The 22,681-nt window shown below is 53.2% G+C and overlaps 2 protein-coding genes across 15 annotated transcripts in view; one reads left to right on the forward strand and one right to left on the reverse strand.

The window, feature by feature from the left end:
• Positions 1-2,826: 2,826 nt before the first annotated feature.
• Positions 2,827-6,323, reverse strand: PPP1R15A (protein phosphatase 1 regulatory subunit 15A). Its single transcript, XM_010351044.3, has 3 exons — positions 6,083-6,323; positions 3,726-5,513; positions 2,827-3,260 (listed from the first exon to the last, which is right to left on the reverse strand). Exons 2-3 carry the CDS (start codon positions 5,502-5,504, stop codon positions 2,910-2,912), a joined length of 2,130 nt encoding a protein of 709 aa, XP_010349346.3. The 5' UTR covers positions 5,505-5,513; positions 6,083-6,323; the 3' UTR covers positions 2,827-2,909.
• Positions 6,324-9,608: 3,285 nt separating this feature from the next.
• PLEKHA4 (pleckstrin homology domain containing A4) overlaps positions 9,609-22,681 on the forward strand; it is a 29,134-nt gene continuing 16,061 nt past the window's right edge. For 11 of the 14 annotated variants that reach the window (XM_039465678.2, XM_039465681.2, XM_074386094.1 and 8 more), the window contains exons 1-11: positions 9,609-10,167; positions 10,623-10,712; positions 12,750-12,857; positions 15,371-15,443; positions 15,551-15,651; positions 17,015-17,124; positions 18,781-18,996; positions 19,287-19,557; positions 21,131-21,205; positions 22,097-22,144; positions 22,274-22,354. In XM_039465678.2, coding sequence (XP_039321612.2) covers positions 10,629-10,712; positions 12,750-12,857; positions 15,371-15,443; positions 15,551-15,651; positions 17,015-17,124; positions 18,781-18,996; positions 19,287-19,557; positions 21,131-21,205; positions 22,097-22,144; positions 22,274-22,354 — 1,167 coding nt within the window. In that variant the 5' untranslated portion in view covers positions 9,609-10,167; positions 10,623-10,628. Of the gene's footprint in view, positions 10,168-10,622; positions 10,713-12,749; positions 12,858-15,370; positions 15,444-15,550; positions 15,652-17,014; positions 17,125-18,721; positions 18,997-19,286; positions 19,558-21,130; positions 21,206-22,096; positions 22,145-22,273; positions 22,355-22,681 lie in introns of those variants that run through there. The other 3 variants (XM_039465679.2, XM_039465680.2, XM_074386097.1) reach the window with 3 other exon arrangements.

A 22,681-nucleotide genomic window follows, 5' to 3' on the forward strand; every position in this document is an offset into this window, starting at 1 on the left:
GAGAATTGCTTGAACCTGGGAGGTGAAGGTTGCAGTGAGCTGAGATCACTTCACTGCACTTACAACCTGGGTGACAGAGTGAGACTCTGTCTCAAAAAAAAAAAAAGAGGCCGGGCACGGTGGCTCAAGCCTGTAATCCCAGGACTTTGGGAGGCCGAGGCAGGTGGATCACGAGGTCAAGAGATCGAGACCATCCTGGTCAACATGGTGAAACCCCGTCTCTTCTAAAAATACAAAAAATTAGCTGGGCATGGTGGCGCGTGCCCGTAATCCCAGCTACTCAGGAGGCTGAGGCAGGAGAATTGCCTGAACCCAGGAGGCAGAGGTTGTGGTGAGCCGAGATCGCGCCATTGCACTCCAGCCTGGGTAACAAGAGCGAAACTCCGTCTCAAAAAAAAAACAAAACAAAAAGATTTATACATGTTCTTTTTTTGAGATGGAGTCTTGGTCCACCTCCCTGACTACTCAAGGAATTCTGCTTCAGCCTCCAGAGTAGCTGGGATTACCAGTGTGAACCACCACACCCATCTTTTTTTTTTTTTTTTTGAGACGGAGTTTCGCTCTTGTTACCCAGGCTGGAGTGCAATGGCGCGATCTCGGCTCACCACAACCTCCGCCTCCTGGGTTCAAGCAATTCTCCTGCCTCAGCCTCCAGAGTAGCTGGGATTACAGGCACACGCTACCATGCCCAGCTAATTTTTTGTATTTTTAGTAGAGACAGGGTTTCACCATGTTGACCAGGATGGTCTTGATCTCTTGACCTCGTGATCCACCCACCTCGGCCTCCCAAAGTGCTGGGATTACAAGCATGAGCCACCGCGCCCGGCCCTCATTTATTTATTTATTTATTTTTAAATTTTTTTTTGAGACTGAGTTTCGCTCTCGTTACCCAGGCTGGAGTGCAATGGCGCGATCTCGGCTCACCGCAACCTCCGCCTCCTGGGTTCAGGCAATTCTCCTGCCTCAGCCTCCTGAGTAGCTGGGATTACAGGCACGCACCACCATGCCCAGCTAATTTTTTGTATTTTTAGTAGAGACGGGGTTTCACCATGTTGACCAGGATGGTCTCGATCTCTTGACCTTGTGATCCACCTGTCTCGGCCTCCCAAAGTGCTGGGATTACAGGCTTGAGCCACCGTGCCCGGCTCCTCATTTATTTTTTAAAAACTTTTAGTAGAGTTAGGATTTAACCATGTTGGCCAGGCTTGTCTCAAACTCCTGACCTCAAGTAATCTGTCCACCTGCTGGGATTACAGGCATGGGCCACCGTGCCCAGGCCTTTAGTTTCTAGTTTAAATGAGAATAACCCTTCCCAAAACTAAGCTACTTTTGTAATGCTAATGAAAAGCCATCAGGTTAGGAGGATGAGTGGAGCCTGAATTCTGCAAGGTCTAGAGGTAGATTAATACAAAAATTAGCCGTGCGTGGTAGTGCATGCCTGTCATCTCGGGTACAAGGGAGGCTGAGGCAGGAGAATTGCTTGAATTCTGGGTTGCAGTGAGCCGAGATTGCGCCACTGCACTCCAGCCTGGTGACACAGCGAGACTTTGCCTCAATAACAACAAAAAGGTAAAAATGAGAGGTAGAGGCTGGGTGCAGTAGTGCAGGCTTATGTCTGTAATCACAGCACTTTCCGAGGCTGATGTGGATCACGAGGTCGAGAGTTTGAGACCAGCCTGGTCAACATAGCGAAACCCCGTCTCTACTAAAAATACCAAGAAAATTAGCTGTGTATGGTGGTGCACCCCTGTAGTCCCAGCTACTCAGGAGGCTGAGGCAGGAGATTCACTTGAACCCCAGGGGGTGGAGGTTGCAGTGAGCCGAGATCGAGATACTGCATTCCAGCCTGGGTGACAGAGTGAGACTCCATCTCACAAAATAAAACAGAAAAAAAAAAATTAGAGGTAGATGATTAGTCATTATTCTGGAGGTCACAAGATACGCAATTTCCTCAATGACTTCTGCAGATAACATCACTAATGTTAGAAACAGATGCTTGGTGCTGCAAAGAAAAATTAACACTGAGACAAAGAATCTTTCAGCAACACAAATTTTATTTCCTGAACTGCAGGAAGGGTACCCTCACTAGCCACCTTGCCACAAGAGTATAATGAACAAATGAAAAGCAGACAAGTTGATCCCTTATGAATTTGGGGTTGTCCTTACTGCTGTGTCTTATCTCCATTGGTTGGAGCCAGACCTCACAATGTAAACTAAAACTCGATTGGCTCACAACTTAAAACTTTTTCAAATAGGTAAAAGCAATGGAGAGCTGGGACAAGCCTGTGAGCACGTCCAGCACAGGTATCCTGGTTAAAGTACAAGACATAGAAGGTACTATGTGCCTGTAAGCATGGCATGTCTAACAGCTACATAGGATAGGGCTTAAAAAAAGTTATCAGTACACGTATTCTTTTATTTTTTTCTTTAAAAAAGGGGTTTCACCATGATGGCCAGACTGGTTTTGAACTCCTGACCTCAGGTGATCCACCCACCTCGGCCTCCCACAGTGCTAGGATTATAGGCATGAACCACCACGCCCGGCCAGCACACTTATTCTTTAACAGTAAAGAGAACTTTAAAGAGGAACTTTTCTACTTCCCACAGTAGGAATCTAAGGTTTCTCCCCGTTGACCAGGCTGGTCTCGAACTCTTGACCTCAGGCAATCCACCTGCCTCAGCCTCCCAAAGTACTGGGATTACAGGCATGAGCCACCCCACCTGGCCTGAGGTGCTTTGTGTTATGCTCTTCTCTCCCCAGCTACCTCGGGTAACTGTAAGTAGGATGCTATCAGTTTCTGACACACACACACAGACGCTGCTTGCTACAAATCAAAAGGCTTTATTCCTTACATAAACCCACACGTAGAAAAAAATAAATAGTTAAATTATAGGCAAACCAGTTGGTCTTAGCCACGCCTCCCACTGAGGTCCAGGGGACCTAGACAGGAGGGGGAGGGTGTGGCCACAGCTTGGCTCAAGGGTGTGGCCTGAACTGGGGATGAAGGGACAGAGGGGGAAGGCAAGGTCTCGGTGAGGGCAGGGATGGGGGCTAAAGGTGGGTTCCTGAGGCGTGCCCAGGCTCTGGCCCGGGCAGTAGGGGTGAGGCAGGGGCTCAGCAACTCCTGGGTCTGGGCAATGCGGCGTGCAAAGCGGCTGCGATCCCGGGCAAGCTGCTCCCAGGGGCCCTGGCGGGCGGCGTGGGCTGGCCCTGCCCAGACAGCCAGCAGATGGACGGTGACCTTCTCAGAGAAGTGGACCTGGGGGCAGACATGGGGACACAGAGAGGAAATGCACACAGCCATGGGAATCCGGATGGGGAGGGCAGGGAGAGAGAGAAGCAAACAAAAATTAGTTACACAAAAATGCTTTCTATCTGGCGAGTCACGTCCCTGTCACTGTCACAGGAATCTCCGTCTGACTCACTGAAGGCAGAGGTGGTTTCCTGGGGCTGCCATGAGCCACAGCTGCTCCCTCCTCCCCCAGGGGCCTGGCCTCTTACAAGGGATTGCATGACAGCGTACACAGCCCTCCCTATGGAGGTCACATGCAACCCTCTGCGACTACGGGGACCCAGGAGTCTCAGCCTCCAGCCCCGCTTCTCTCTAAGACTCAAGAATCTGGGCTCTCTCGCACCATTACACTCCAGCCTGGGTAACAAGAGCGAAACTCCGTCTCAAAAAAAAAAAAAAAAAAAAAAAAGAATCTGGGCTCTCAGCACCCACCTTTCTGGCCTTTAAGGGAGTCTCAGGGTCCAGATCTCGGGTCAGTGATTCTGGGTGCTTGAGCCGCCTCTGCAGTCGGAGGGGTAACCTGGGAGGAGCCCAGGGAGGCGGTGGCTGCTCTCCGGGTACATAGATGGCCACTCGGAAGGGGCAGGGCTCAGCTTCTCCCCAGTACTCAGTAGCTTCCTCTTCCTCTGTCTTCTTCCCAGGTCGATATACCCAGTCCCTGAAGCGGGCACTCTGGGCTGGGTGGGATGGATGTGGGGTTGACTCAGTTTCTCCCACAGCTGCTTCTGAATCATCTTCCGTATCCTCACTGTCTGCATCCTCGTCTTCCTCCTCTGTGTCCTCTCCCGGCCGATACACCCAAGCCTTCAAGAAACCACTTGCGGAGGGTGTGGAAGCAGAAGTCTCAGCTTTTCCCTCATCCTCAGCTGATCCCGTATCACTGTCCTCATCTTCCTCCTCCTCTGTGTCCTCTCCTGGCCGATATACCCAGGACTTCAAGAAAGCACTTGCAGGGGGTGTGGAAGCGGAAGTCTCAGCTTCTCCCTCATCCTCAGCTGATCCCGTATCACTGTCCTCATCTTCCGCCTTCTCTTCCTCTGTGTCCTCTCCTGGCTGATACACCCAGGCCTTCAAGAAGGTACCTGTGGCAGGAGTGGAAGAGGAACCCTCAGCGTCTCCCTCTTCATCTGATCCAGAGTCACTGTCCTCATCTTCTTCCTCCCCTTCCTCTTCCTCTGTGTCCTCTCCTGGCTGATACACCCAGGCCTTCAGGAAGGCACTTGCGGCAGGGATGCAGGGAGGATCAGCTCCTCCATCCTTCTCGGCTGCCCCCAAAGCCTTGACCTCACCTTCCTCTTCATCACTGGGTTGGCATCGCCAGGCCCTGAGCTGGGGACTCGGAGCTGGGGCTGAGGAGTGTGGCCCTGGGGCAGCTTTTCCTTTCGCAACTTCTTCGTGTGCCTTTTCCTTCTCCTTGGACGCCTCTCCTGAATGATACTCCCAGGCCGTGGAGTAAGAGCCTGAAGATGTGGGTGACACAGGGGTCTCCCTGGCTCCTTGACTTTTTTCTGTTCTTCCGTCGACCTCCGTGGCTTGACTCTCTTCTTCCCCTGGGCAAGACACCCAAGTGCCGGGCTTGGATCCTGGAGACAGGACGGAAGTGGAGGTTCTGCAAGCTTCTTCCTCTGCAGCTTCTTCATCGTCCTCCTCCTCTACCGCTGAACAACACTCCCGGTGTGACAGAGGATAAGGGAACCTGTTGACTCCCTCATCTTCAGCAACTCCCTCTTCCTTGGCTTTCTCCTCCCCTGGGTTCTTATCAGAAACTTGCAGGGTCCTTATCAGAAGGCTGGGAGACAGGGGAGCTCGCTGGCCATCTGCAAATTGACTTCCCTGCCCTCTAGGGACACCGGTTGCTTCTTCCTCATTGTACTTATTGTCATCATCTGAAAGTCCCCAGGCTTCAGGAAGGGAAGTGCTGGTTTTCAGGTCCAGCTCTTCTCTGTCCCCTTCAGGGCGTCCACTGTCTTCAGCCTCCTCTTCAGAGTATCCGCCCCAAGGGGTAGCGGGGGTTGTCAGAGGAGTCTTAGCTTCTCCCTCCAGGCCAGCTTCTGCTCCTTTTACTGCTTCTACCAGCCAGGGCTCTGGAGGTCCCGGGCCCCTCAGGCGGCTCCAGGCCCGGCTGAGGAAGCCCATCACTGGGGACAGGAGGAAGAAAGGGTGGGCATCCCTCCAGCGGGCAGCCTGATGGGGTGCTTGGCCTGGGGCCATGTGTCTGGGCTGGAAAAGGGGGAGGAAAAAAATAAAGTTGAGGAGCCATTAAGGAGATGGCATTCGGGCATGACTATGAGTCATAGCAACAAAAATAGTAACACAACTATTGTAAACACGTGAGCCTCTGCCCCAAATTCCTTTCTGATCTCAGCCACTCCCCTCTGTCCCTTGGCTCCATTCTCTCTCATCACTCAAGAGCCAGGAATCTGAGCCCCTAGTTCTTCCTTAAATCCAAGGTTCCAAGCCCCCAGCCTCCTCTTTGCTCAGACGCCGAAATCCCAGTTCCAAGAACAAGTCTTTTACTTGCTTCCCTTGGGGATAAGGTCATAGTCCCTAGCTAGCTCATCCTGCTGAAGATTGACAAGTCAAACCCCCACACGCTCCTCTCTTGGAGACTCAAACGTTCTGACCCGACCCCCCCACTTGCCAGATGATTCCTTCAAGAGGGACCCAAGAATCTGACTTCCAGATCCCTCCTCCCTCAGGCTCAGGACTCCAGGATCCCAACCCCTTCTCCTTCTTAAATCTGTGCCCCCAGCCCCGTGGGGACCCAGGCGTTCCGACCCCTTACTCACCGGCTGGGGACTGCACGTCACCCCGGGGGTAGGAGCGCCGGCTCGGGCTGCCAGAAGCGATCACAGGTCCGGACGGCTAGGAAGGCCAGCGCGTTCATCTCACCCTCAGGCGTTGGGATTCTGGGAACTCAGAGTATCTATGGCTGCCTCAAGCGCGGAGGCGACAAGCGGGCGCAAGGTCCTGTGGCGTCTAGCACGTGAACAACAATCCGGGTGGTAACCAAGAAAATGTACGCAGAATGCGTCCTCGAAGCTTTTATAGTCTACCTCGCCCGGCGTGCTGACGTCACGGGGAGAGGCGGGGTTTCGAGACCACACCCCGAAGGGTGAGAAGTGAAAGTAAGACAGGACTTTTCGGGGAGAGTCCAACCTTTGTGACGTCACAGCGCAGTTTCCGCTCGTGACCACGCCTCCCCAATCGGCGAACTGTCAATCAAATGCGTGGTCCTGCCTCAACCGCGGACCAGTTCTCGTACCTCAGGGCAGATGCCTTCCCACCCCAATTTATTTAACTATTTATTTATTTATTTTTTGAGACGGAGTTTCGCTCTTGTTACCCAGGCTGGAGTGCAATGGCGCGATCTCGGCTCACCGCAACCTCCGCCTCCTGGGTTCAGGCAATTCTCCTGCCTCAGCCTCCTGAGTAGCTGGGATTACAGGCACGCGCCACCATGCCCAGCTAATTTTTTGTATTTTTAGTAGAGACGGGGTTTCACCATGTTGACCAGGATGGTCTCGATCTCTCGACCTCGTGATCCACCCGCCTCGGCCTCCCAAAGTGCTGGGATTACAGGCGTGAGCCACCGCGCCCGGCCAATTTTTCTATTTTTAGTAGAGACAGTGTTTCGCCACGTTGACCAGGCTGGTCTCAAACTCCTGAGCTCAGGTGATCTGCCCCCCTTGGTTTCCCAAGGTGCTGGGATTACTGGCGTGAGCCACTGCGCCCAGTCTCCCACCCCAATTTGACCAGCAGGCCCCACCTAGAGTCTCCCATTTTCACATCCGGTCGGTTTCCTCTCCGAGTGTGTCATTGTTCCCATTTCACAGATGGGGAAACAGGCTTAGAAATGAAGCCGGTTGACCAAGATGGTCCACAGCAGGGTCCAGATTCCTTGCAAATGAGAACAAGGATGTAAGCACTATAAGATCAGGCACTCTGCGGGGCTCACTGCTTTTTTTTTTTAGTTAATTTTCTCAATATAGACAGGGTCTCCCTATGATGCCCGGGCTGGTCTTGAACTCCTGGTCTCAAGTGATCCTCCTGCCTTGGCCTCCCAAAGTGCTGGGATGACAGGCGTGAGCCACTGCACCCGACCAGGGCTCACTGCTTTCTTCTCAGTGGCTGCACCAGTGCCTGCACACAGTAGGTGCTCCACAGATGTATGGGGAGTGGTGGCTAAACCAAAAGCTGGGATTCCTTCCTGGTCACTGGCACAAGGCTCCACTCCTGGGTTTCATCTGCTTCAGGCTTAGGCAGTGGCTCTGCCTCCACAAACCACAGCTCTGCCCGGGCGGCACTCTTCCTCTGATCTGGGGGCTTCTGCTACAAATTCCAGGCCCGGGGTTCCAGTTCCAGCCCCCCCAACCCCCGCTCTCCTTCCCTACCTACGGGTGCATAATCTTTTTTTTTTTTTTTCCCTTTGAGACAGAGTCCTGCTCTGTCACCCAGGCAGGAGTGTAGTGGCGCCATCTCAGCTCACTGCAGCCTCTGCCTCCCGGGTTCAAGCGATTCTCCTGCCTCAGACTCTTGAGTAGCTGGGATTAACAGCACCCACTGTAAGGTTTATTCTCTGAAAGGTTTATTGCCGAGTTTAAAATGGGGAAACTGAGGCCTGCATGAGAACAATTAGACCCCAATTTATTCAGCTCCTGGGCGAGGTTCGGTAGCCCAGGGAGGGGGGCCAGAAAAGTCGCGCCTCACTCCTCTCAGGCCTGGGGTCCTATAGGAAGGGAAGGTGCTCTGACTGGCTGTGGAGAAACAGCACGTGGGTGTGGCAAGCGGCTCTAAGTAGGTAGGCGGGATTTCCGGCCAGAGGGCTGGACAGGGCAATGCGCTCGCTATTGGGCAGGTTTTGGCGGGGCGTCTTTTAAATTTTGGCGGGGTTTTCCAACGGCTGGCTAGGTGCCCGGTGCAGAGTTTAGTGTGGAGTGCAGAGCCTGGTGCTGAGTGCAGAGGGGATTTCCAAGGTGGGCTAGGTGCCGAGTGCAGAGTTTAATGTAGAGTGCAAAGCCGGGTGCCGAGTGCAGAGGGGATTTCCAAGGTGGGCTAGGTGCCGAGTGCAGAGTTTAGTGCCGAGTGCAGAGGGGATTTCCAAGATGGGCTAGGTGCCGAGTGCAGAGTTTATTGTAGAGTGCAAAGCCGGGTGCCGAGTGCAGAGGGGATTTCCAAGGTGGGCTAGGTGCCGGGTGCAGAGTTTAGTGCCGAGTGCAGAGGGGATTTCCAAGGTGGGCTAGGTGCCGAGTGCAGAGTTTAGTGCCGAGTGCAGAGGGGGTTTCCAAGGTGGGCTAGGTGCCGAGTGCAGAGTTTAGTGCCGAGTGCAGAGGGGGTTTCCAAGGTGGGCTAGGTGCCGAGTGCAGAGTTTAGTGCCGAGTGCAGAGTTTAGTGCCGAGTGCAGAGGGGGTTTCCAAGGTGGGCTAGGTGCCGAGTGCAGAGTTTAGTGTTGAGTGCAGAGGTGGGCGTGGCAAAGCTAGATGCTGCGTGCAGGTTCTGGTGACGTAATTTTCAGGGGTGGAGAGGGATGGGCGCGTCTGAGCTCCCAGGGAGGCAACTGGCCTTACACCCACCCCCACGCCTGGCTTTGTATTTTTAGTAGAGACGGGGTTTCGCCACGTTGGCCAGGCTGGTCTTGACCTCCTGACGTCGGGCAATCCACCCGCTTCAGCCTCCCAAAGCGCTGGGATTGCAGGTGTGAGCCTCGGCACCCAGCCCAGGTGCATCATCTTGTTCCTCAAAACAGACTAAGGAACCGAGTCTCCCTCCTGAGGCAGTTGTCCTCAGTCTGGAAGAGAACTGTCCCCTGGATCTGAGCTGGAGATCTGGAACTCTCCTTTTCACCCTCCACTCCTGGGACCACCCCGCTTTCTCCTTAGAGGGGCCTGGACACACCATCCCTGGCCCCATCCACTCACAGCCACGCTTCCAGACCCCCAGCTCGCTCCCAACTCGGGAGTCCTGACTCCTCCTCGGACGTCTCAGGCACCCCGAGACTGGATCCCTAACCCGGACGCTCCGGGGCCTTGGAAGTCTGAGTCCCCACCCCTTGCAAGACACAAGCGCCCTCCCTTTAGGACACCGGCGGCCCAGGCCCCCAATCTCAGCAAACCCACGGGGTCCAAGGAGGGCAGGCCTCAGGTGCCACCCTCCCAACCCTGCCAAGTCCCAGCTTTGGTCCTCAGGGGGCCCGGGAATTGGGGGGCCCATAGCGCCTCCCCTCAGCGGTGGGGGCAGCTGAGCCAGGGGTCAGGCTGTCATGGGGAGGCCAGAAGGGGCGGGGACAGCCGGGACTGGGAGGGCAGAACAGCGGCGTGGGCGGCTGGCAGAGGCCGGGAAAGACCAGCAGAGAGGAAGGAGAAACTGGGAGAGGGAGGAAGGGAGAAAGTGAGAAGGGAAATCGGAAAGAGAAAGGGGAGGAAACGGCAGACGTGGAGAGCCGGGGAGAGAGAGAGAGAGGAAGAGACTGGGAGTGAGGGAGAGAGGAAACGGGGTGACAGCGTGGGGGGGGGCGAATGAAGGAGAGACTTAAGGAAGAGACCCTGTGAGTCTGGCAATAAAAGATTTGGACAGAAACAGATTGGAGAGACAGAGGGAGGGAGGGAGACAACGAGCGAGAGAGAGACTGGAAGAGATAGAGATCAGCGAGAGACGCAGAAGGTGGGACTGGGGGGAGAGAGAGTGTGTGGGGGGGGAGAGAGAGAGAGAGAGAGACAGAGAGACAGAGGACGTAAGAGACGGGAGACAGAGACACAAAGTGCGAGTGAGCAGGTGAAGAGAGATCTAGCGCGATGAGAGAGAGCCGCTAAGAGACAAAGGAGGCGGGAGACTGCCTGGGTGCCCCTCGCCCCTGTCCTCGGGACCCCAGAGCTGGGTAAGTTCCCCGGCTGCGCTGGGAGGGGCTCCCTGGGTGCACATTCCTGGTGCTGCACGACTTGGCTTGGGGAGTTGGCAGGGATGGTTTGGGGGTGCGTGTGGGAGGGCAAGAGACAGGTAGCCGGGGACAGCAGGAAGGAGGCAGGGAATGGGGGGTCCATGAGCACAGAGAGGATCAAATTCCTGTCCTGAGTCCAGTGGGCAGGAATAAAGGAGCCCCTATTCTCCCGCCTGGGCTACAGACAGCTGCCCCCTCCCACAGCTGCCAGGGCCGCCTACCTCTCTTGGCACCACTCTTGGTATGTGGTCACAGGCCATGGCCTCCCCCAGCCCCCCAGTCCCGAAACAACAGGCTCTTTCTCCTCAGCCTCCTCCGACCTCCAAGCTCCTGACCCCATCCCTGTCCTGCACCCGTCACTGCAGAGACACAGCCTCTTTCTTTCTCTCCCCCAGCCCTCGATGGAGGGGAGCCGACCTCGAAGCAGCCTGAGCCTGGCCAGCAGCGTTTCCACCATCTCCTCACTGAGCAGCCTGAGCCCTAAGGTTCGAGCTTCCTGGCAGGGATGGGGAGGAAGGTGGGGCTCCAGGCTGCCCATCCCTCTGTCTCCCCAAGGACTCTGGTTAACGACAAGGATCCTTAGCAACGGGGTCTGCTAGACATAGCAAGGTCCCGAATCGCCTACCAGCCACAGCTAGGAATTCAGAGGCACTCCCAGCTCTGTCCCCACCCCTTGTATTTTCCTAATTCTAAACCAGAGTAACAACCTTCTTTGACCCTGGTTGCTAAGATAAAGCCACTCCCCAGCCATGAGGCCCCTCGAGTTCTCAGAAGTAGTGGCTGCTCCTGATTAGTGCTAGAACTTGCTGTCCTATCTCTCGCCATCCAATCTACCCACTAAAGAAATCCTGTAAGGAGGGCCAGGCGCGGTGGCTCACGCCTGTAAGCCCAGCAATTTGGGGGGCCGAGGCGTGTGGATCGTGAGGCCAGGAGTTCGAGACCAGCCTGACCAACATGGTAAAACCCCGTCTCTACTAAACATACAAAAATTAGCTGGGTATGGTGGTGCGTACCTATAATCGCAGCTTCAGGAGGCTGAGGCAGGAGAACCGCTTGAACCTGGGAGGCGGAGGTTGCAGTGAGCCGAGATGGCACCACTGCACTCAAGCCTGGGCAACAGAGCAAGACTCCATCTCAAAAAAAAAAAAAAAAAAAGGCCAGGTGTGGTGGTTCACGCTTGTAATCCCAGCAATCCCAGCACTTTGGGTGACCGAGGTGGGTGGATCACCCAAGGTCTGGAGTTTGAGACCAGCCTGGCCAACATTGTGAAACCCTTTCTCTAAAGAAGAAAAACAAAAAAAGAAATCCTATGAGGAAAGACCCTTCTCTGACAATAAGACCCAAGGGGCCCTCAGATGCTTGTATCCCAGCCCAAAGCGTAGGGATGACACTCATTTCTTTCTCCTTCTGCCATTCCACACATTTTATTTCCCAAGTTCAGAGCCCATAGATTTGATCTCAGCCCTGGTCAGTATCACCGCTTCCAGGGAAGGGCATACAGTGGGGACCTGGCTGAGGCTGCGTGAGACATCTGTGTTCGTTGGGAGGCATGGCCCCATCCCCGCAAGATGGAGGGATTTGAGGATTCCTCTCCTTGGACTTGGAGGGCTGTGACCGCAGGGCACTAAGGCATCCTTCGATTTACCAGGATTCATCACTGGTGAATTCATCAGCATGAGAGTTCTCCCTGATAATGGGGACCTTCCAGCCTGTAGTCCTAGTTCAGATCCCAAAGGCCCTCCTTTGGAAGTACCTCCCAATTTTGATCTCCACATTCAGCCCCGGCCATGACCTTTTTCTTTCTTTCTTTTTTTTTGAGATAGAGTCTGGCTCTGTTGCCCAGACTGGAGTGCAGTGGCGCAATCTTGGCTCACTACCACCTCTGATTCCTGTTTGAGAGATTCTTGTGCTTCAGCCTCCTGAGTAGCTGGGACTACGAACATACACCAATGTGCCTGGCTAATTATTTTTATTTTTTTTTTTGAGACGGAGTTTCGCTCTTGTTACCCAGGCTGGAGTGCAATGGCGCAATCTCGGCTCACTGCAACCTCCGCCTCCTGGGTTCAGGCAATTCTCCTGCCTCAGCCTCCTAAGTAGCTGGGATTACAGGCACACGCCACCATGCCCAGCTAATTTTTTGTATTTTTAGTAGAGACGGGGTTTCACCTTGTTGACCAGGATGGTCTTGATCTCTCGACCTCGTGATCCACCCGCCTCAGCCTCCCAAAGTGCTGGGATTACAGGCCTGAGCCACCGCGCCTGGCTCTAATTTTTATATTTTGAGTAGAAACGGGGGTTTCACCATGTTGGCCAGGCTGGCCTCAAACTCCTGGCCTCATGTGATCCTCCTGCCTCAGCCTCCCAAAGTGCGGGAATTAAAGGCATAAGCCACAGTGCCCGGTTGGTCCTTGACCCATTTCTCAGGGCAGCCAAGTGATAGCCACAGTTACCTGTGTTCCCCTCACCCACTCCCGGGCCCATCCTAGGCTCTCCCTGTTCACTCTGTTCCCTTCTCTCCTCAGAAGCCCACCCGGCCAGTAAACAAGGTCCATGCCTTTGGGAAGAGAGGCAATGCCCTGAGGAGGGACCCCAACCTGCCCGTGCACATCCGCGGCTGGCTTCACAAGCAGGTGGGGTCAGTGGGAGAAGGAAAAGGACACTTGTGTCTGTGACCCTGGCTGTCCTCTGTCTCTCTCCTTCCAAGTCCCCAAATAGGCTTTCTTTTTCTTGCTATCACTGCCCCTCCCCTTATTCTGTCATTGTTTCATTCTTTCTTTTTTTTTTTAAAGACGGCGTTTCACCATGTTGGTCAGGCTGGTCTTGACCTCCTGACCTCAGATGATCCGCCCACCGTGGCCTCCAAAGTGCTTGGATTACAGATGTGAGCCACCATGTCTGGCCTGTTTCATTCTTTTTTTTTTTTTTTGAGACGGAGTTTCGATCGTTACCCAGGCTGGAGTGCAATGGCGCGATCTCAGCTCACCGCAACCTCCGCCTCCTGGGTTCAGGCAATTCTCCTGCCTCAGCCTTCTGAGTAGCTGGGATTACAGGCACGCGCCACCATGCCCAGCTAATTTTTTTTTTTTTTTTTTTTTTTTTTTTTTTTTTTGTATTTTTAGTAGAGACGGGGTTTCATCTCCATCTCTTGACCTCATGATCCACCCGCCTAGGCCTCCCAAAGTGCTGGGATTACAGGCTTGAGCCACCGCGCCCGGCCCCTGTTTCATTCTTTTGATGAAAGAATGCCTGTAGTCCCAGATACTCGGGAAGCTGAGGCAGGAAAATCGCTTGAACCTGGGAGGCGGAGGTTGCAGTGAGCTGAGATCACGGTGGTGAGATCTCGACTCACTGCAACCCCTGCCCCCGAGGTTCAAGCGATTCTCCTGCCTCAGCCTCCCAAATAGCTGGGCTTACAGGCATGACTAGCTAATTTTTGTATTTCAGTGGAGACAGGGTTTTACCATGTTGGCCAGAGTGGTCTCAAACTGCTGACCTCAAGTGATCCACCTGCTTCAGCCTTCTAAAATGCTTGGATTACAGGTGTGAGCCATTATGCTGGCTATTTCTTGATAACTTTTTTTTTTTTTTTTTGATGGAGTCTCGCTCTGTTGCCAGGCTGGAGTGCAGCTGTGTGATCTCAGCTCACTGCAACCTCCGCCTCCCAGGTTCAAGCGATTCTCCTGCCTCAGCTTCCCAAGTAGCTGGGACTACAGGCATGTGCCACCACGCCCAGCTAATCTTTGTATTTTTAGTAGAGACGGGGTTTTACCATGTTGGCCAGGATAGTCTTGATCTCTCTATCTTGTGATCTACTCACGTAGGCCTCCCAAAGTGCTGGGATTACAGGCGTGAGCCATAGCGCCTGGCCCATTCATTCTTTCTTGACTACTTCTCGAACGCTTACAGTGTTCCCAGTACCAGGGCACAAACCATGCACATAACACAAACGGTACAGCCGGGCGCGATGGCTCACGCTTGTAATCCTAGCATTTTGGGAGGCTGAGGTGGGTGGATCACCTGAGGTCAGGAGTTCAAGACCAACCTAGCCATCATGGTGAAACCCCATCTTAAAAAAAAAAAAAAAAAGGCCGGGCACGGTGGCTCAAGCCTGTAATCCCAGCACTTTGGGAGGCCAAGGCGGGTGGATCACGAGGTCAAGAGATCGAGACCATCCTGGTCAACATAGTGAAACCCCGTCTCTACTAAAAATACAAAAAATCAGCTGGGCATGGTGGCATGTGCCTATAGTCCCAGCTACTCAGGAGGCTGAGGCAGGAGAATTGCCTGAACCCAGGAGGCGGAGGTTGCGGCGAGCCAGATCGCGCCATAGCACTCCAGCCTGGGCAACAAGAGCGAAACTCCATCTCAAAATAAATAAATAAATAAATAAATAAAAATAAAAAAAAAAATAAAAAAGAAACCTACCTGAGCATGGTGGTGTGTGCCTATAGTCCAGCTACTCGGGAGGCTGAGGCAGGAGAATCACTTGAACCCAGGAGGCGGAGGTTGCAGTGAGCCAAGATCATGCCATTGCACTCCACCTTGAGCTACAGAGACAGACTCTGTCTCAAACAAAAAACAAAAAAGAAAGAAAAGAAAGTGGGGTAGGTAACAGTAAATGTCAGGTTCAAGTGTGTCCAGAATCTATGTGAGCTCAGCCACCACACTTGTAACAGAAGTAGGGCTTCTGTTCTATTCTACTGTGTTCAGAGAGTTTCCAGCTTTTCAGCTGATCCCCTCCAATGCCCCCAACATCTGTCTCTGTCTTTTCTCTCTCTCTGGGTCTTTCTCCTGTGCCTCCACCCCACTCTCAGGCTCAAGTGATCCTCCCTCCTCAGCCTTCTGAGTAGCTGGGACTACAGGCACCATGTTAATTTTTGCATTTTTAGTAGAGATGGGGTTTCACCGTGTTGCCCAAGCTGTTTTCAAACTCCTGGAATGGAGTGATCTGCCCGCCTCGTCCTCTCAATGTGCTGGGATTGCAGGTGTGAGCCATTATGCCCAGCCTCACCCCACTTCCTTGACCCACAGTCTGTGTCTCTGTTCTGCTCTCTCCAAGTTTCTTTCTGTCCCCATTGTCAGTGCTTTCATCTCCTTTTTCTGTTCACTTGACTCAGGACTCTCATCCCATCTCTCTCCCCAGGACAGCTCGGGGCTCCGTCTCTGGAAACGCCGCTGGTTCGTCCTCTCCGGACACTGCCTCTTTTATTACAAGGGTCAGTGGCTGGCTGGCTTGGGTGGGAGGGCCCCCTAGCTGCCCTTCTCTCTAGCCTCTTGGCCTCCTGATCCCTGTGTGATCCTTGACCCTAGCCCCTCTTTGCAGACAGCCGTGAGGAAAGCGTCCTGGGCAGCGTCCTGCTCCCCAGCTACAATATTAGGCCAGATGGGCCGGGAGCCCCCCGAGGGCGGCGCTTCACCTTCACCGTGAGTCCCTCCATCCGTGTTGTGTCCCAGGTGATGGGAACGGGAGATGAGGACGGGTAGATATCTGTGGAGGAAACTTCAAGTCCCAACAAGCACTGGAGAATCCATTACTGGAGATTAAAGACCCCTGTCTTCACAGGGGTCCATCACATCCTCCTGTTTTTTTGTTTTGTTTTGTTGTTGTTTTCTGAGACAGAGTCTCACTTTGTCACCCAGGCTGGAGTGCAATGGGATGATTTTGGCTCATTGCAATCTCCGGCTCCTGGGTTCAAGCGATTCTCCTGCCTCAGCCTCCTGAGTCGCTGGGATTACAGGTGCACACCGCCATGCCTGGCTAATTTTTGTATTTTTAGTAGAGACGGGGTTTCACCATGTTGGCCAGGCTGATCTTGAACTCCTGACCTCAGGTGATCCAACCCTCCTCTGCCTCCCAAAGTGCTGGGATTACAGGAGTGAGCCACCATGTCTAGCCAGTTATTCTTTTATTTTCTTTCTCTCCCTCCCTCCCTCCCTTCGTTTTCTTTCTTTCCTTGTTTCTCCCTCTTCCTCCTCTCTTTCTCTTTCTCATTTCTCATTCTTTCTCCTTTTCTTTCTCCTTTTTCTCTCTCTTTCTCCTTTTCTTCCTTTCTCTTTTTTTTTTTTTTTTTTTTTTTTGAGACGGAGTTTCGCTCTTGTTACCCAGGCTGGAGTGCAGTGGCACGATCTCGGCTCACCGCAACCTCCACCTCCTGGGTTCAGGCAATTCTCCTGCCTCAGCCTCCTGAGTAGCTGGGATTACAGGCACTCGCCACCATGCCCAGCTAATTTTTTGTATTTGTAGTAGAGACGGGGTTTCACTATGTTGACTGGGATGGTCTCGATCTCTTGACCTCGTGATCCACCCGCCTCGGCCTCCCAAAGTGCTGGGATTACAGGCTTGAGCCACCGCGCCCGGCTAATTTTTTGTATTTTTAGTAGAGACGGGGTTTCACCGTGTTGACCAGGATGGTCTCGATCTTTTGACCTCGTGATCCGCCCGCCTCGGCCTCCCAAAATGCTGGGATTACAGGCGTGAGCCACCGCGCCCGGCTCTCCCTTTCTTCTCGCTCTCTCCATTCTGGCTTTGTCACCCAGGCCCGAGTGCAGTGATGCAAACTGCAGTCTTCTTCCCCTCTCAGCCTCCCTAGTAACAGGTGCGCGGCTACTTTTTTGATTGATTGATTGATTTTTGAGACAGGAGCGGTCTCACTATGTTGTCCAGGCTGGTGTCCAGCGATTCTCCTGCCTCGGTTTCCCAAAGCACTACATTTATGGGAGTCAACCACTATCTGCCCTGTCCTCCTTTTCACAAGGAGTCGGGATTCCAAGACCTCTCTTCCCGCAGGCGGAGCATCCGGGCATGAGGACCTACGTTTTGGCCGCTGACACCTTAGAAGACCTGCGGGGCTGGCTACGGGCGCTGGGCCGGGCCTCCCGAGCGGAGGGGGACGACTGGTGAGTAGAGGCCCAGGCCATGCTCCTGATCCTGCACCTCCACCCTGGGTCAGTCTAATTATCCCAACTCCTCCCCTTTGGGGGCCCCTAGAGTGTCCAATCACCAGTCTTCTAGCCAAGGTACCACCTCCAGGCAACGTCAGCTCTTCCAATCAGCAAAAGTCGTTCTCCCTTAAGTTCCGCCCACCACCTCGTCCGTCCCCGCCCCCCAGCTGATCTTTCAATCACGCACTTAGCTCTGTCCCAGGAATGATCAATATTCCACACTCTCTGATTGGCTCCTTCTGAAGTCTCCATCCCCTGAGCTGCAGCCTGTTTAGGTGGCATTGTTTAAATGTCAGGTAAAAGATAGTGTCAGTTTTTTTGTTTGTTTTTTTGTTTTTTTTTGTTTTTTGTTTTTTTTTCTTTTTTTTCGAGACAGAGTTTTGCTCTTGTTACCCAGGCTGGAGTGCAATGGCGCGATCTCAGCTCATCGCAACCTCCGCCTCCTGGGTTCAGGCAATTCTCCTGCCTCAGCCTCCTGAGTAGCTGCGATTACAGGCACGTGCCACCATGCCCAGCTAATTTTTTGTATTTTTAGTAGAGACGGGGTTTCACTATGTTGACCGGGATGGTCTCGATCTCTTGACCTCGTGATCCACCCGCCTCGGCCTCCCAAAGTGCTGGGATTACAGGCTTGAGCCACCGCGCCCGGCTGTTTGTTTGTTTTGAGACGGAGTTTCGCTCTTGTTACCCAGGCTGGAGTGCAATGGCGCGATCTCGCGCAACCTCCGCCTCCTAGATTCAGGCAATTCCCCTGCCTCAGCCTCCTGAGTAGCTGGGATTACAGGCACGTGCCACCATGCCCAGATAATTTTTTTGTATTTTTATTTTGTATTTTATTTTATTTTATTTATTTATTTATTTTGAGACAGAGTGTCGCTCTTGTTACCCAGGCTGGAGTGCAATGGCGCGATCTTGGCTCACCGCAACCTCCGCCTCCTGGGTTCAGGCAATTCTCCTGCCTCAGCCTCCTGAGTAGCTGGGATTACAGGCACGCGCCACCATGCCCAGCTAATTTTTTGTATTTTTAGTAGAGACGGGGTTTCACCACATTAACCAGGATGGTCTCGATCTCTCGACCTCGTGATCCACCCGCCTCGGCCTCCCATAGTGCTGGGATTACAGGCTTGAGCCACCGCGCCCGGCCAAATTTTTTTGTATTTTTAGTAGAGACGGGGTTTCACCATGTTGACCAGGATGGTCTCGATCTCTTGACCTCGTGATCCATCCGCCTCGGCCTCCCAAAGGGCTGGGATTACAGGATTAAGCCACCGCGCCCAGCGGATGGTGTCAGATTTTTAAAAAATGTCAGATTATCCCTTAGGCTCTGTCATGGCCTGCGTCAATTGTCAGGCTGGAAACTGGACTCTCTGGCTGAGTCTATTCCATATTCCGGGGCATTGGGCCCAGCGACCTGGATAGACATTGTGGCCTGGCGCACAGATCAGTTCCACACTGGAGTCCTCAGTTTCCCTGTCTGCAGAAGGGGGACGATGATTTATAGCACACAACTTCCCTTTTTTTGGGTGCATCCTTGTATTCTCACCTGTGATAGGAGAAAAAGGCTGTGATGAAGTTCAAAGGAGCGATATCTTTTCTGTGCCCATTCGCTAGTGGGCAACCCAGGTCACCCGCACGTCCCCAGCCCGGGGAGGGCCCTGGCGGCCCCGGTGGTCCCCCAGAGGTGAGCAGAGGGGAAGAGGGGCGCATCTCTGAATCACCGGAGGTGGCTCGACTCTCCAGAGGTCGTGGTAGACCCAGGCTGGTCACTCCCAGCCCCACAACTGACCTCCAGCCTGGACTCCAGATCCGGAGGGCGAGGAGCCCGGAGTGAGTAGAGAGGACAGGGTTGGGGGCGTGGCCTAGGAGAAGGGCGGGGCTGGGAAGTGGTTGGGGGCGGGACTTGCGGGGGCTCCTGTGGGGGTCACAGCCTGTCGGGGAGGAGATTGAAGGGGAAGATACCACAAAGCGGACATTACTGAGGATTTGGATTTGGATGGTAGAGAAGAATTCTAACCCAGAGGGGACAGTAAGACACAGTGACTGAGGCATATCCTTGAGATTAACTTGATGGAGAGGGCTCTAGTTGACACAGTTCCCCGATTCTCTCCTTCCCACAGTCTGTTCACCCCACTCTCTCGCCCTCCCTCACCTCTCAGTCTCCCCCGTCCCCGTTCTGCTCCTGCGCGGCGACCCCCTGCCCCCTCAGGAGACACAGTACGGCCTCACACCCCGCTGAGTCGCATCGACGTCCGGCCTCCTCTGGATTGGAGCTCCCAACGCCAGACCCTCTCCCGGCCCCCCACTCCCCGCCGAGGACCTCCCTCTGAGGCTGGAGGAGGAAAGCCCCCCAGGAGTCCCCAGCACTGGAGTCAGGAGCCCAGAACACAGGTCAGCAGAGTAATGAGGAGGGGACTACATCTCCCATTGGGCTTCAGGGCTGTCTCTCCATATTCTCAAGGCCATTGCTCCCCAGGCATCATGGATATTGTAGTCCGTAATGATCAGGCTCAGGTGAACCGAGAGCGAGAACCGTTATCTCCTATCCGGCATCTGGGCTTTCTAGGCTGGTGTCTGGCCATTGCTCTTTTGTTTTTTCTTTTCTTTTTTCTTTTTCTTTTTCTTTTTATTTTTTGAGATGGAGTCTTGCTCTGTCGCCCAGGCTAGAGTGCAGAGGCACGATCTTGGCTCACTGCAACCTCCGCCTCCCGGGTTCAAGCGATTCTCCTGCCTCAGCCTCCCGAGTAGCTGGGATTACAGGCATCCATCCACCTGCTGATTTTTGTATTTTTAGTAGAGATGAGGTTTCACCATGTTGGCCAAGCTGACCTCAGGTCATCTTCCCAACTCACCCTCTAAAGTGCTGGGATTACAGGCGTGAGCCACCATGCCCCGCCCAGCCATTACTCTTTAAGCATCATGGGATTGCAGTCCAGGATACTCTATGCCAAGACAGTGCAGTGAGGGGTTTGCATCTCCCTTGTGTTCTCAGTTTACTTTGCAAGTTGGTTGCCTGCTGTTTTCTCTGAGCATCATGGGACTGTAGCTCAGAATATCCATAGCCGACTGCAAATCTAAGAATGAGAGTAGCAAATTCTATCATCCCCTTGGACTGTTTTGCCAGGCTGGTGCATTTATTATCACCCTCTGTGTCCCCACAGTGGCACACAGCTGGAGAGCAGGTAGTTGAGGAAGTTGAGAGGACCCAATTCTGAACCTTAAAATATCTCCTAAAGCACTTCAGTGGACACGCCCACTCTATTTGTCATTAAGACATGCCAATTTCTTTTTCTTTTTTTTTTTTTGAAACAGAGTCTCACTCTGTCACCCAGGCTGGAGTGCAGTGGTACGATGTCAGCTGACTGCAACCTTAACCTCCACTTGAACCTAAGGAGGTGATTCAAGTGATTCTCCTGCCTTAGCCTCCCGAGTAGCTGGGACTACGGGTGCATGTCACCATGCCCAGCTAATTTTTGTATTTTTAGAAGAGATAGAGACCATCCTGGCCAACATGATGAAACCCTATCTCTTGACCTCGTGACCTGCCTGCCTCAGCCTCCCAAAGTGCTGGGATTACAGGCGTGAGCCACCAGATATGCCAGTTTCTTAGTGACAGGTGCCATGGCTCACGCCTGTAATCCCAGCACTCTGGGAGGCTGAGGCAGGTGGATCACTTGAGGTCAGGAGTTTGAGACCAGTCTGGCCAACATGGGGAAACCCCATCTCTACTAAAAATACAAAAAAAAAAAAAAAAAAAAAACACCTGGGTGTGGTGGTGGATGCCTGTAATTCCAGCTACTCAGGAGTCTGAGGCAGGAGAATCTCTTGAACCAGGCGGCAGAGGTTGCAGTGAGCCAAGATAGCACCATTGTACTCTAGCCTGGGCAATAAGAGTGCAACTCCATCTCAAAAAAACAAAAGACATGCCAGTTTCTAAACATCTCCATTTTAATGTTCCTCCCAGGCTCCCTCTGACTCCTCCACTTATCTCCAGCTCCCTCCGCGGCCCCCAGGGACCCAGGCCTCCCTGGTCTTATTGGTAGGTATCTTGGAGTAACCCAAATATACCAGAGCCGCCTTCCTTCCTTTCTTCTGTATGAGGATGTCGTCTCCTGGCCTAGGGTGCCTGGAGATCCCTAAGTATTTCAAGGTCACTGGGTAGGTATTAGATTCCTGTGGTTGCTGTAACAAAAGTGCATGGCTGAAACAACAGGAATGGATTCTCTTGAAGTCCTGGAGCAGGGAGGTCAGGGGGTCAGAGGAATCAAAGGGTCAGGAGTTTGAGGCCAGTGTGACCAACAGTGTGAAACCCCGTCTCTACTAAAAATACAAAAATTAGCTGGGTGTGGAGGCACACATCCGTAATCTCAGCTACTCGGGAGGCTGAGGCAGGAGAATCGCTTGAACTTGAGAGGCAGAGGTTGCAGTGAGCTGAGATCGTGCCACTGCACTTTAGCCTGGGCGACAGAGCGAAACTTCATCTCAAAATAATAAATAAAGGGAGCCACGGTAGCTCAGAACAGTTGTCCTGGTGCTTAAGGAGGTGAGGCTACGAGTTTGAGGCCAGCCTGGGCAACATAAGAACCTCTCATTAGGCCGGGCGTGGTGACTCATGGCTGTCATCCAAGCACTTTGGGGGCCAAGGTGGGCGGATCACCTGAGGTTGGGAGTTCATGACCAGCCTGACTAACATGGTGAAACCCCGTCTTTAAAAATAAATAAATAAATAAATATTTTTTAAAAAAGAACATCTCACTAATAAATAAATAAATTCTGAGTAAAGTTGCGTGTTGTATGGGAAAAAATAAATAAATAAGCAAATAAATAAAGAGTGAGTATCTATCAGTAGAAGCAGGGCTTGGCTCAGCACTGAGTCACGATAATGACTAGTCTGTCCCCTTTCATCCTTCACTTTTCTCCCTCTCTTCAGCCAGGTCCTCCCCTGGAGTCAACTTTCCACCAAAGCTTGGAGACAGATGTAAGTTCTCACTGATCCAGTCCTTGCTGAGTTCCAGAGTTGAGGAGACAATGTTCTAGAAAGTGGGAGGACTGGGCAGAGGAAGACCCAGAGCTGCACCATAAGCAGCTGCCGCTCTCCTTTCTCCAGACGCTGCTGACCAAGTTGTGCGGTCAGGACCGGCTCCTTCGGAGGCTGCAGGAGGAGATAGACCAGAGGCAGGAGGAGAAGGTACGGGGCCCTGAGCTAGGGATGGGGTGCCTGCCGTCTCCACTTGCCCTGACTGTGGGGGTCAGGATGCGGACTGGACGTCCAGGATGTGAGAGGACACTTTTTTTTTTTTTGGGATGGAGTCTCAAGCTGTCACCCATGCTGGAGTGCAGTGGTGTGATCTTGGCTCACTGCAACCTCCACCTGCCTGATTCAAGCAGTTCTCCTGCCTCAGCCTCCTGAGTAGCTGGGATTACAGGCACGCACCACCATGCCCAGCTAATTTTTGTTTTTAGTAGAGATGGGGTTTCACCATGTTGGCCAGGCTGGTCTCAATCTCCTGACCTT

Source organism: Saimiri boliviensis, chromosome 14, assembly GCF_048565385.1.
Source record: "Saimiri boliviensis isolate mSaiBol1 chromosome 14, mSaiBol1.pri, whole genome shotgun sequence".
In the NCBI taxonomy this organism is placed as follows: domain Eukaryota; kingdom Metazoa; phylum Chordata; class Mammalia; order Primates; family Cebidae; genus Saimiri; species Saimiri boliviensis.

What these genes read in the sequence shown, in the direction of transcription:
- PPP1R15A (XM_010351044.3), bottom strand. Translation starts at nt 5,504, where the DNA reads ATGGCCCCAGGCCAAGCACCCCATCAGGCTGCCCGCTGGAGGGATGCC. An exon ending in CTCCCTTAAAGGCCAGAAAG is followed by an intron (nt 3,261 to 3,725) that starts GTGGGTGCTGAG and finishes GTCTGCCCCCAG; the next exon opens with GTCCACTTCTCTGAGAAGGT.